General features: G+C 38.7%; 1 protein-coding gene across 1 annotated transcript; it reads left to right on the top strand.

Moving 5' to 3' along the window:
- The first annotated feature begins 1138 nt into the window (after positions 1–1138).
- LOC130610614 (dipeptidase 2-like) lies at positions 1139–10493 on the top strand. The gene is made up of 10 exons (XM_057430640.1): positions 1139–1592; positions 2929–3055; positions 3525–3654; positions 3986–4127; positions 4971–5040; positions 5521–5697; positions 6298–6385; positions 7027–7102; positions 8842–8977; positions 10172–10493. The coding sequence occupies exons 1-10, from the start codon at positions 1462–1464 to the stop codon at positions 10361–10363; spliced, it is 1269 nt and encodes a 422-aa protein (XP_057286623.1). The 5' UTR covers positions 1139–1461; the 3' UTR covers positions 10364–10493.
- The last annotated feature ends 3524 nt before the right edge of the window (positions 10494–14017 follow it).

Genomic DNA, 14017 nt, shown 5'->3' with positions numbered 1-14017 from the left:
CAAACAAAAAACCCCAAAAACTCAAAAAAACCCTCCACCCAACTTTTACTTTATTTTGGTTTAGAGATAAAATGCATGCAAAATGGATTAATTTTTATTTTAAAACATCTTAATTGAACAGCTTAATTAAACTCATACTGGTGCATTAAATAGTCCTTTACAAACTCATTTACATTTTATCAGGCATCTGCAGGGCAAGTAAGCCACTTAACTTTTCCTTTGATTTACACCCTGCATATTGCAGGTGATAAGAAAATGATTTAGTATATAGGCTGGAAATACAAGAATTTTAATAACATGGTTTTCACTTTGTTGCTTTCCAATATCCTGATTACAGGCCTACTCTTATTTTGGCTTTGGTTATTCTAATAAAAATGTTCTTGTAAGGGGCAGAAAGAAATGTGTTTAGAACAGGGTGCCATCAATAGGCAATCTGCTCAGCGTGACTTGAATTTGCTTCGAATACCACCATTACCCATGAATCTCCCCTGAGGTATCTCTCACTTCATAAATGAATATGTGGCTTTATATCAGGAAACCATTTCCTGGGTTTACGTATACCTGCTGCTGTTTTAGAAAATCAGCTTAAAGACAAGAGAAGGCAAGCGTGCAGGCAAGGTGAATTTGCCTTGTAATTTTACAACATTTTGGCTATTTGCTATTTGTTTTTACCTCTGAAGAGAATTATTACATAAACCCAACATCCTTTATTAGTAAAAACAAACTTTTGTGTTGCCAGAAGAAAGTTTATGTTTATAAACCTTACTGACTGATTTTACAAAAGAGCAGGGGCTGCTTGCCTTACTCTCCAAGTCTGTCGTGCCCATTTCCTCATGGAAATAAAGTGACCCTTTCAAGTCTGGCACACACTGTCCTTCCTAAGGTGTGAAAAAGTGTTGGATTTCAATAGCTTTCCTCTGAAAATACTCTGACAGGCAGTGTGTTTTAACAATACAATTTACTCAGAAGCAGCTGACTTTTCAATTTCTCAAAAACGGTTTCAGCGTTCATTTCAGTGTGAGGTTTCCCACATAAGGAGAATAAAATGGCTAATGAGAAAACTAACGCGTTACCCTGTTTTGGGAGCTGTTTTTTGGGAGGTGTGAATCCGTGGTCTGCCTGGCTCACTCACCCTGCCAGGTCTGACTGAGGAGTTAGTTCCCTTCAGCAGTCAGCTGGTGGCAGCAGCAGAATTTAAAGGGCGTTCACATGTGCAAAATCACAATAGCCAGAGACCTTAAAATCTTTGGGAGAAGGTAGCTGGTTTACGGTTTCTGCTGCTACCTTCCCTTCTGTGTACTATTCTCCTTTTTTTCTTTCTTTCTTTCCTCCTGCCAAATTCACCTGAGCCTTACCAGAAGGAGAGGCATTAAGCCTACAGCCTCCACAGACTGGAAATTTTGCTGTTTCATTTTCCTTAGAGAATAATGGTGTTATCTCTTCGCTTTAGCAAACTGGAAAATGGAAATGAAGAGAAATACAACAAAGCTGCTGTGGCTCTTGATGTTCTCGGATATTGTGCTATTCAGCTATGAGAAATCACTGCGAGAGAAAACTATCGAGCTGATGCAAGATGCACGTTTGATCGATGGGTATATAAAATACATTAAATTAAACCCTCTGTGAATCTGACAAGTGAGAAGGGAATGCGAGCATGTGTTTGCAATAGTAGAGACATAGGCTGTTACTAGCACCTATAGAGCAGTCAGTTACTGTTGCAGCGATTTATCAGGAAGGAGTATCGGTTCAAATGGTACTTACTTATAGGATCAGGTTGTGCTAAATGCATTTGTGATGTTCTGATCAGGTGTTGTGGTTTAACCCCAGCCAGTAACTGAGCTCTCCACAGCCACTTGCTCACTCCACCATGGTGGGATGGGGGAGAGAATCAGAAGGGTGTAGGTGAAAAAATGTGTTGGTTGAGATAAAAACAATTTCATAGGTAAAGCAAAAGCCATATGCACAAACAATGTGGAAAAAGGAATTCATTCACCATTTGTCATGTTCAGGCAGGTTTTCAGCCATCTCCAGGAAAGAAAGGCTCCATCACGCAGAACAGTTACTTGGGAAGAAAAATGCCATCATGTACCCCCTTCCTCCTCCTTTCCCAGATTTGTATGCTGAACATGACATCATATGGTAGGAATATCCTTTGGGTCAGCTGAGGTCAGCTGTCCTGGCTGTGTCCCCTCCCAGGTTCTTTTGCACCCCTAGCCTAATCTCTGGTGGAGGAGGGTAAGGAGCAGAAAAGGCATTGACTCTGTGTAAGCACTGCTTGGCAATTCCGAAACATTCCTCAATTTTCAGTGTTGTGTTTTCAGCAGAAATCAAAAATATAGCCCCATATCAATCACTATGAAGAAAATTAGCTCTATCCTAGAACATCCTGTTTCACCACTTAGTTATTATTTCCCTTTAATGTAATGTCCTTGTCTCCTTCCCGTAATTTAATGGCACCTTTCAGTAGCAACCATTTCTGTACAAAGCTAGAAAGCAGGCATTATACTTTAAGAGGGTACTCTTAAAACCTGAAAGAGTGATGTCTGTGGTAACTGTATTTTGACCTGGGAACACAAATGCTCATTCTTCTGACAAAGGCAGCACTGATTATTCTGCCACAAGTACTTATTTCCAAGAAGCATGGTGGCTGATTTAAATTCTTCCACTCCTTCAGCAATGACAGGGAGAAGAGTAGGTACAGAAACACAATAGCTATGAAAATGGAAGAAGCGAAATAAAATTACTAGCTGTCCTAATTAAGAAATAAAGCTTGTTTGCAAAAGAAAGGAGACTTTTAAGCATATATTACTGCAAGGATTATTGCAAATGGATGGTCTAAGGGACTATGAAGAGTGGAAGAAATTACATTTGTATTAGAAAGGGGAACAAGTTATTTCTATTGCAAGCTCTGTTTGTTTTCAATTCTAGCCACAATGACTTGGTACTGCGGCTGAGAATATTTTACCAAAACAGACTCAGTACAGTCAACCTAAGAGAACTCAACAAGACCCACACAAACCTTGCAAAACTTCAAGCTGGTTTTGTGGGAGCTCAGGTATGTACTGCCATGGTTGTGAATTTGAGAACATATTTTTACATTTGCCTCCTTCTCAATCACAAACATACTCTGGGCCTTGGGTTTTACCTATTTCTATTGAAAAAGAGAGAATTACGAAAATGAAAAGCCACAGACAGTTTTCCACAATATCTGTGTTTCAGAAGTTTGTGTTTTATAATCTGGGTACCCTTATCCAAAACAGTGGTCTTTGTTTAGTGATAAGCAAATTAAACTTGTGTGTGTACTGTGGAGCAGCTGAGTATGTCAGGAGGCTTTAATCATGTCTGGAGCAGATGCTCTTGCCTTATATCCTAACTCTTCTTTTGGGGGAAAAATTGTAGTGGCAACTCCCGTGTAAACTGTAGGAAATTATTCTGGTCTGTGCTCATGAGCTGCACTATTAGCAATTGAAATTTTCCAAGTTGAAACACAAGTTATCTTGTTTATTTGTCAACGTCTCTTTCAGTTTTGGTCAGTGTATGTTCTTTGCAGCGCTCAGAACAAGGATGCTGTGCGTCTGACCTTAGAGCAAATTGATGTTGTCAAGAGGATGTGTAACAGCTACGAAGAGCTTGAACTTGTGACAACTTCCCAAGGTTACACTCTTTCTTATATCAGAAATGTTTTAAATGGGGTTGTAGGAGTTACGTGCAAAACACACAGCTGCATGCAGGCAAGTTATCCTGCATTAAAGAGTAACTTTACCTTTGTTTTTTTCCATTGAACCACAATAACTGACTGTGCACAGCTGTAGCCCACTGCAGTCGTAAGAAAATTTGACATATAAACATGCAGTAGTATAAGCTCCTGTTCTATGCAATGTCAATATTAGTGCTTGCAATTTACAATATCAACTGTCACTTTGTGCTGCTTGTTTCTTATCTGTTATGAAATTACTTTCGAATTATCTTCTTTTGTTGTTTCCAGGTATCTCTGACAGTAGAAGGATTGCGTGTTTGATTGGCATAGAAGGTGGTCACTCCATTGACAGCAGTCTGGCAACACTGAGGATGTATTATGACCTTGGTGTTCGTTACATGTCTTTAACACATTCCTGCAATACACCTTGGTAACTATTGTCATGTTTTTGTGTGCACATCTAATGCAAAGTGGTGGCATTTTTCAAGGTGGGGAAAAGGTGTATACAGACACAGAGTTCACCTGTGAAAGACTCTGAACCAAATCAAGGATGATAGGGCTTGGGATAAATTACTTGCCATTCGTCAAGTGGGAGATTGAAGGATCCGATATGTAGTGCTTGTTATGCTGATAATTTGGGAACTTTTAACCCTTGTTAACGGCACAAAGACGGTAAATGTGCTATCTCCTTTGCTTTATTAGGAAAGCTACCTAGGGAAAAAAAAAGGAAAAAAAGTACTAAAAATGCATAAGATATAGGTAAGAGGTCAGCAGCCTTCAACACTGTCCTCTCTGGCCAGCTCAAAAGTGCAGGTCCCATGTGCAGCATCAGAGATGGGTATTTAGTTCTGTATCAGAATATTAGCACCTACTCCTTGCTGGATTGGCAAAATTTCTTCTTGTACTGACTCAGAGAAAGGAGAATTATGTGCAGAGAGGGCTGAAAAGCAGGTTTTCTGGCTGGCAGGTCAGTGACATTTCAGTTTATCTTTGCTCCCTGATGCTTGTTTAATCAGAAAAATTTTTACAAGCATCTCTTTGCTTGTCTTGCATTGCTTCACAAACGTGCAACAGTTCTGAACATAAAGGCATGATGTCCAGAAAACAAAACCAGTTGTGAACAAGACAGCTATTATGTAGCTCATTATCCCTACATTTGGCTATGGAACATGGTAATGATTTTTATTGTGTGTAGCATAAGAATTTTCAGGTGCTGATATTGAGGTCTCCAGAATAATATGATATTTCTCTTTCCTCACTCCCGCCTTCCAAGGTCTGAATCATCATCTAAAGGAATGCACAACTTTTACCCCAATGTTAACGGTCTGACTGCATTTGGCCAAGTAAGGATCTCTTTCAAAAATGTTAATCTAAGCAATCTCTCATGCAGCTATGAACTTCTGGCCTTATTTTTTTAAAAGTAACTTCTTAATTACTGGAAGATTTTGATAGTTAGGGGTTATTCAGGGTTCAGTCAAACCAAATTCCCTAGATGTTCTTTAGGGTAAAAGAAGTGCTATATTTAAATTTAACATTTTTTTAAATACAGATCAGATGTATGAATATGTGGAAGTAGTGGGATATGAATAACGGTTGAAATGACTTATAGATTGACTGAATTTTCTAAATTTTGAGCGGTGGTTGTGTGCTAGTTAATTGTGAGTGAATAAACTACTGTTCAATTCATAGGTAAACAGAAATCCATACAGGCACAGAGTATTTATGACTAGCTGACAGCTCCAGTATTTATTTATCTGTTTATATATATCAGCTAAACTGTTTCCTTTAAGGAAATTTAATACTGACACTCTTGTCTGTTTTAGGAAGTGGTAAAGGAGATGAATCGTCTGGGTATGCTGGTAGATTTATCTCATACTTCAGATATGACAGCTAAAGCTGCACTGAGTATCTCAAAAGCGCCAGTAATTTTTAGCCATTCCTCAGCGTTTTCTGTTTGTAATCACTCAAGAAATGTTCCTGATGATATCCTCCAGAAAGTGGTAAGCAGTATGGTGGGGGGTTTTTTGGTTGGTTGGGTTGGGTTTGTGTGTGTGTGTGTAGTGTAATTTTTGTTTTGTTTTGGGAAAGTGTTTGGATTTGTTGATTTGGGGATTTATTTATTTTGTTTGTTTTAGTGGTCTGAGGTAAACTTGCACATTCAAGTCATGGTGCTTACTTTTCACTTTCTTGTATCTGAATTGGATTTACAAGCAAAAACCTAAGCAGCAAATTACATGTTTGCTTCTTGAGACATTTTATTTGGGTTGTGTATTTTCTTTGGCTACAAAAAATGAAGTGTTTACAAATACTTTGAGTTCCTGGTTGAGTTTGTTTGACATGGTCTGGACTTCTGCTGATTCAGACTACATGCAAATATAATGAATCCAGGGTAAAGGACAGAGAGCAAAGCCTTGTGTTGCCATCTGAGCTTTGATTTTTACAGAGTGTTATTTTGCTTATGGATGGATGGATGGATGGATGGATGGATGGATGGATGGATGGACGGACGGATGGGTGGGGGGGTGGATGGAGAAGTCTCTACATGAGATTTGCAGGAAACACAATTTTCCATTCACTACCTGTCTCTTCGTATCTTTCAGAAAAAGAACAAGGGAATTATCATGGTGACTTTCAATGCAGATGTACTGGCCTGTGGCAGAAAAGCTGTTAATGTTTCTATCCTTGCAGGTTTGAAGTTAATATACTGAAGTTTTTGTGGGTGGCTTCTATGAATTTCCTGGTGTCTGTGTCATTTTTGAGACAGCGTAAATTTTAGTGCCTGTTTATTCCCTTCTACACCTTACCCCAGCTCTAGGTAATTTTGAAGCTAATATTCATTAAACAGTAACAAGAGGTACAAAGTGTGTAGCTGGAGGACATGATGCTCCCAAATGGAGCCAAGAACCATTAACCCCAAAGAAGCTGTTGTCTTCTTAGGTCTGAAACCTTTGTAATTAGGAGTGGAAAACATAGGTATGTCACGGGTAATGAAAAATCTGTTTGTATATGTGGGGTACTTGTTGGAAAATAATGTGCTGTGATGATCATGTCTTTTTCCTCATTTGTATCTATCTCATCAGTGTAGCTTTTATTTTTGAAGATTGCTACTTGATGTCCATAATAACAGATAACATCTAGTTAAGCAATAGTAAAATACATCAACTGCATTATTAAATTTTAGTTTGTATTATCAGGATGTCTTTTGGCTTTTTATTAACATGATTTGGTTAAGAACCCATGATTCAAGAGAAAAGTCATCTAGTGCCAATATGTCTGAACTACTTCTTGCTGGATGCTTAGATATTGTTGTCTTTGACATTTTGTTTCAGATCATTTTGACCACATAAAGAAAATTGCAGGTTCAGAATCGATAGGAATTGGTGGTGACTATGATGGAGTAGAACGGTTAGTAAAATTGCACATATATTGATATCTGCTCCTTAAATTAGGAAGGTTTTAAGTCCTTTTAGGGAAAAAAGAAGGTACATTAAGAGATCATAGAATAGTTTGGGTTGGAAGAGACCTTAAAGCTCATCTAGGTCCAACCCTCTGACATAGACAGGGACAGCATGCTCAAAGGCCCATCCAGCCTGGCCTTGAAGAGTTACAGCAAGTTGTCTTATGAGGAGCACTAAACCAACTTTTATGAAAACAAGGCACAACAATTGAATTGTAGAACTGTATGAAGCAGTGCTACAAATGTGGAAACAGATTCCAATACTCTCTGAACTCTGCAATTGTGAGTTCTAGGCAGTGGTTTACACATACAAAAACAGCAAGAGAGTGATTTCCTCTGGGAAGCCAAAGATTATTAACAGAATGCCTCAGGCTTTACATGGTTGATAGGTTAGCCTAAGAAGATGATGCACCACTCTTCCCTCCACTATTACTTTCTAGTGGGGAAAGCCCAACGTGTGAATTGATTCCTGCTTTTGAGGCTTGAAAAGTGTTTGAGACAAGCAGAGCACGGAGGACAGCTTACAATATAACCTCTCCTACTTGCTCTTGAGCTAGTGTTGTTACAGCACAGGAAATAAATGCAGATTAGGTGGCATTTGCTGGCCTATTTTTGCCTTTTATCTTTCTGTTGAATCTTCTTTCCCCTGCCCCCTCCCTGAGGTCAGACACACTTTGGTATGAAATTCACAATCAGACTCACATCTGTAAAGCAGGATCACAAAAACTGTGTCAGCTCACATGAGTCTTAGCTAATCATAACTCTGAAATTATAATCTCCAAAATAAAGCCACAGTTTGCAACGAAAAGACACATTTTATTGCATGCATTTTTGCAGAGACAGACCATCACTTTGATTGGTCCTAAATCCTGGTAGAAAGTAATGGCACAGATTTCTTGAGATATGCTTATCACCACATCTCCACAGAAAAGAAGAATAACAGAAAATATTAGTTATCTCAAAACAAAGTCAAAGATTCATGGAAATACAATTTAAAAACATCTTTTAAATGCAGGTTTTGCAGCTTCTAATTCCTTTTTTTATTTTGATAAGAATTAGCACAAGACACAGGTCAATTTTGCTTACTGTAATTTCTTCAGTAGAGAATTCTGAACAGCTTTTGTTTCACTGCCTAAACTGCTCAATTCAAAACAATGTTATTATTCTAATTATATGTTCTTTGGGAAAATGACTGTAAACAAAAGAGTACATAGGATTGCCTGCAACTCCTTAGTTCATCATGTGTTAGGAGGTTCTCTCTTGGTCTCAGTTGCACGAGTGGATTGTACCAACTCCATCTGTGATGCAGCTGTTTCTTACTCTAAAGGTCAGATAAAGAATGGGTTACTGCATACATGAATTTGGTTTTGTGTTTTGCACTTTTTTGTTTTAATATGCTCCATACTATTGTTTTACCTATACACAAGTGCATCTTAATTCCAGAATACCCAGTTGTGTTCTGTTTAAGTGATCATCTGTGCAGAAAAAGCCTTTAATTGTGTCCCAGCCCTGATTCTGTTTGTCAGTTGAATTCTTAATTATTTCTTTAACTTCTCAGAGGAAGCACTGGTTCTAAAGTGAGCTCACTCCAAATAGAAATACATGAAAAAGACTAATTAAAAGTATTTTTCTGCATGTTTTTCAATGATATGTGCGCTGAATGTTCTTGTGTGACTCTTGCCAACAGTTTCCCTGAGGGATTGGAAGACGTTTCTAAATACCCTTCTTTGATTGAGGAACTTCTTAGAAGAGGATGGAACGAAACTGAACTGAAAGGAGTCTTAAGGGAGAACTTCCTCCGTGTCTTCAGAGAAGTGGAAAATGTAAGATTAAAACCAAAACTGAATCTTGATTCTTACTAAAAGGGAGAGAGAACCTTGCTGCTCACTCCACCCCACCATGAGAGAGCTATGAGGGAACGTAAGCACTTAATGCAATAACTACAAATGCTGGGAAAGAACCCGAGATGGCAAGAGAGTGTTAGCAGAATAAAGGAAAGTGAGAGTGGACAAAGCTCTTTAGAACTTTTCCTCCGTGTGGTAATCTGATAAGTACACATCACTGACTTCTCAATAGAATCACTTCATGGTTTGGAGGAACTGTAGACGTACCAGCGTCACAGTCTGGCTGTGCTTGCTGGTGCAGTAAGGAATGCTGTCTCTTGCAAATCAATTTAATTCCTGTCATGGGATCTTGCTGCTATCCAAAAGGCTTCTGCCATGACCAGATCACTAACAAGCATAAACATAACAACTAGATCACAAGCTTTATGTGTAAATGTTAAATGCTAATCCAGAAGGGAGAGGGAGGAGCAAAGGGAGAGACTGTATGAGAGCAAGGACCCCCTAAATGGTAACTGTTTCAAAAGCATCTGCTGAAACTCACAAACTGCTTGTCTCCTACTGTTTTTATTTATAAGTAAGTAGATATTATACACAAAACCTTATATACAACATATATTTCACAGTGATACTTGTTCCAGTAAAAAAATGCCTTGGGGGCATGTTAGATGAACAGAAATCAGGGAATTCTGTACCGTTGCAGTTAATCTGCCAAAATATCTAGCTGATGCTGAGTTGCACGTGTGGCAGTCTGACATTATGAGGAGGCTGGAATTCATCACACCTAGCCTAATCTGTGAGATTAATTTTTTTTCCTTCTAAATTAGAGATGTTTGAAGCTCTCTTTTGAGACTGAGCAGACTTCAGGGAAGAAAAATGATGAGTTTGTTTGCTCAAGGTTTTCCAGCTAATGCATTCATATGTGGATGGAGCAAAGACAAAGAACAACCACATCTGTGACTCTTGCCTGTAATGTGTCTGTACTGAATTCTGGGAAGTGTTTCATGAGAATGCAAACATCAGAATAATTATGTTGATTTCCTCACATTCGGATGTGGTTTTGCAATACCGTTCAAGTTGATTCAGCTTGAAACAGCATTGAATTTGCTAGCTGCATAATGCTTTTTCCTATTGTGTCAGTCTGGCTTTCAGGGGCAATCTTTTGAACTTTTCTAGGTGAGGAACCGTAGCAGACTAATGGATGTAGGTGAAAGTGAAACTCCACAAGAAGTACAAAACTCCTGTCGCCTAGACCTACATAATCATCAGCCTCAGGAAGTCAGGTCCTTTGGATTTTCTTCTGTGGCACAGCCTTTGAGTCTGACATTTGTAGCTATATCACATTTAATACTGTATTATGAATTGTGAGACTTATGGACCCTTGAGAGAGATATATGGAGGAATTTGGAATGCAACTAGTTATCTTTTGGGGATTTTGTTAATGTAAAGCTATGCTAAATTTTTTACTATCATTTCTTTAAATTTGCCTGCATACTTGAAAGTTTTTAAATGCTGTCGCAAAAGTATTTGGATTTTAAAGTGATAACTTCTATGTCATCCTGGCTAAACCAGGACTAACATTGTTAATGGAAAGTATTCACATCTAATGAATAAATACTCTAACACATGCTGGATTCCAGAGTCAGTAGTTCCGCACAAGAACTAGAGAGCATGATTGACAGTGTGCTGAGATGTTTTCAGATATTGCTTATTAAATCATACACCTTTCATCATCAGTTAAAGGCTTAGTCAGAAAAGACCACCCTCTGGTATATGTAGAAGAGTGGGGGTTTTGGGAGGCAGGTTTTTTTTGTTTTTTTTTTTTTTTTGTTTTTAGTTTGGTTTTGTTTTTTAAAATGACAAGATGGATAACATAGAATCATAGAATCATAGAATGATTTGGGTTGGAAAGGACCTTAAAATCATCTAGTTCCAGCCCCCCTGCCATGACACCTCACTCTAGACCATGTTGCCCAAGGCTCTGTCCAGCCTGGCCTTGAACGCTGCCAGGGATGGAGCATTTACCAGTTCTTTGGGCAACCTGTTCCAGTGCCTCACCACCCTTACAGAAAAGAACTTCTTCCTTGTATCTAACTTGAACTTCCTCTGTTTAAGTTTGGACCCATTATCCCTTGTCCTATTGCTACAGCCCCTGATGAAGGGTCCCTCTCCAGCATCCCTATAGACCCCCTTCAGATACTGGAAGGCTGCTATGAGGTCTCCACGCAGCCTTCTCTTCTCTGGGCTGAACAGCCCCAACTTTCTCAGCCTGTCTTCATAGGGGAGGTGCTCCAGTCCCTTGATCATCCTCGTGGCCCTCCTCTGGACTTGTTCCAACAGCTCCATGCCCTTCTTATGTTGAGGACACCAGAACTGCACACCGGGCTCCACATGGGGTCTCACAAGAGCAGAGCAGAGCAGAAGGGCAGGATCACCTCCTTCGACCTGCTGGTCACACTTCTTTTGATGCAGCCCAATATATAGTTGGTTTCTGAGCTGTGAGCACACACTAAATACGGCTATTTCAATTCAGATTTCATGCCTTCCACTAGCTTTAGGGATCCATCCTGCAGTATTAAAGTTGTTTTTGAACACTGCCAGGGATACAGGGCAAGTGGAGAGTTACTGAAGGGTGCAGGCAGGTCTCTTGCTTTCAGGTAGAGATGACCAGGCAATGTTGTAGATACTTTTCTATAGCTTGAAAATTGCTGTTTGCTGCATATTCGTAGAGCTGGGAACAAGAATAAGCCAGGAAAAAGCAGGAATTCTAGCTAGTCAGAAAGTGAGATCTTGTTCTGATATTTTCATTGCACTCTGAAAAGTATAAAGTGAGTATTTAAATAAAATTTTTGTTAGAATGTTTTGCAACTTTGTGGAAATCTTCACATTTAAACAATTATCCTTATTAATATCAGGTTTTATTATTTTTATTCTAGCTGGCTGAAATCAGATCATTGTCCAAGGATTCATAGACATGAGATTAGAAAGAAATCTTTTTATTAGAAATCTGCCATTTTGGCCTTTGTAACACATTTTTACATATGCAAAGTGTGTGAGGTTAGAAGCTACAGTTATACAGAAGAGCCTATTCTTGGTAGGCTAATATGGCTCAAAACTGGAAGGTTAATCAAACATCCCGAGATTCATGACTTAATTATAAGGTGGCATCACTACCTCTTTATAGGGTCACTTCCCAGTGCTTGCTGGTTAATGCCCTCTCATGATGCTGTTAATTGTGATTTTTATCCTACGGTATGTGCTTTTATTTACTGATATGACATCTACAGAATTTATCTGTAGTATAAAAATAAAATCTGTAACTGGCCTAAGGACACCATCTGTAAATACATGAAGTATTTAACAACTGAAAGACAAAGCTGAGGATGAATAGAAACAATAAGTCAGTTATTTTCTAGGGTCACTTGAGACTGTTCCTGCCATCCACTTCTGCACTCCATGTACAAGTAGGGTTTCTGGAAGAAGACTGTTCTTTTATTACTTCAAAATGAAGCTTCATTAATTCTTCTGATAAGGTGGTGTCTCTGATAAGTATATTCTGAATATACTACTGCCACTTACTAAATTCTTTACAAATCAAGTTGAATAATCTGGTTGCATACAAGCCAAGTTTTTGAGAACAGTTTCTCAATAAATACTGATTCTGGTTATGCATCTACAATAGGGAAGTACTGCACTGACTCAGAAGTCTTGCCTTCCCGATACTGATTGACTGGCATCAGAACTTGTTATTCTGGTAAAATGATGAATATAATAGGGCAGATATTTGCTTCCTGTCAGTAGTTCAGCTAATAGGTTCATAAGTCATTGGAAAACTGCCATCTGTAGTCTCTTTTCACAGAATTAGCACTGAAATAGTAACTGGATAGTACTTTGATATAACTGATTTCACCATACTGCAGATATTTGTAGCTTATTTACTTGTTTTGTCTGTATTTGTTTGACTGCTTTGCACAATGAATAATTTCTAACCTCACAGCAAAACATATACATGGAATTTAAATAAAATATTGTTTAAAATTGTGTATAGATACTGATGTAATATCACAAAACAATGTGCATGTTCAGAACTCCAGAAAAAAATGGAAGAACCATACAACTCTGCTGCAGAAGGAAGGCCAGCCTATCATAAGGGCTCTGGGTCAGCTTTTCACAGGGAAGATGGCCTCTCCCATAAGAGGCAGGATAAAGTCAGGTTAAGTTTAACCCTAGAACATCCTGGATGTAGGCAGTCAGCCTCATCTTCACTCAGATACCACCGTCTAACCTGTAAAGAAGCCTGAGCAAGTGCCTGTGGAAGGGGGTCATGGGTGACTCAGCCACTGCAGTGAGTTCATGATACCTGTGGTAAATCACTTGCTCAAACTAGTCAAGTCATAGAGAACAAGCCTTATGGTTGCCTGCACCAAGCTGGGATAACATCTATTTCACAGCATTTCTCACAGATGTGTGATGATCTAGAAGTCCCTTTTCCATTACTGGCTACAGTGTTAATTCGGAATGCTTCAAATAAGCTGCTTATGTGAAACTAACATCAGAGTGCAAAATCATCAAACAAGGAATGGAATCTTGTGCATGGTGCAACGATTATGCACACGATACCTATGTTATCTAATAGATGCAGTTTATTTTTCTTAAATTATCAAAATCACATACATCTAAACATGGTATAAAGACATCTCATTAGAATTCTATTTCAGAAGTAAAATGTCAGATATGGCGGTGACTACTGTCAGGAAAACTACACTGACCTTACAGTCTGAATGCTAGTGTCTCCAGTTCTACTGACAGCAGTTTGTAGAAGCAGTTACAACACTACACTTCTAACAGCTCAAGCATAAAGTGATTGAACTCTGATTTCTGCCTCCCAATGGAGAGGATGCTTCATCTTGCAATTGAATGCCTTTGCCCTGCACCAATTAATAGCAGAAATTTGCACTGGTAATTTGAAATGCATGTTAGCTCAACTGACAAGAGTCTATTGTGGCTAGTGGTATTAGTGAA

The sequence above is a fragment of the Pezoporus wallicus genome, unplaced genomic scaffold (genome assembly GCF_028554395.1).
Source record: "Pezoporus wallicus isolate ANWC-B61680 ecotype Strahan unplaced genomic scaffold, APGP_CSIRO_Pwel_v1 contig_8518, whole genome shotgun sequence".
NCBI classification, from domain to species: Eukaryota; Metazoa; Chordata; class Aves; order Psittaciformes; family Psittacidae; genus Pezoporus; species Pezoporus wallicus.
Note: the sequence above shows the minus strand (reverse complement) of the source record. Positions and strands in the feature narration are given on the sequence as shown.

Excerpts from the sequence above, each read along its gene's own strand:
- LOC130610614 (XM_057430640.1), top strand. The coding sequence starts at position 1,462 with ATGGAAATGAAGAGAAATACAACAAAGCTGCTGTGGCTCTTGATGTTC. Across the intron at positions 4,128-4,970 it reads CATTCCTGCAATACACCTTG|GTCTGAATCATCATCTAAAG; the intron begins GTAACTATTGTC and ends CCGCCTTCCAAG. Across the intron at positions 7,103-8,841 it reads GACTATGATGGAGTAGAACG|TTTCCCTGAGGGATTGGAAG; the intron begins GTTAGTAAAATT and ends TCTTGCCAACAG.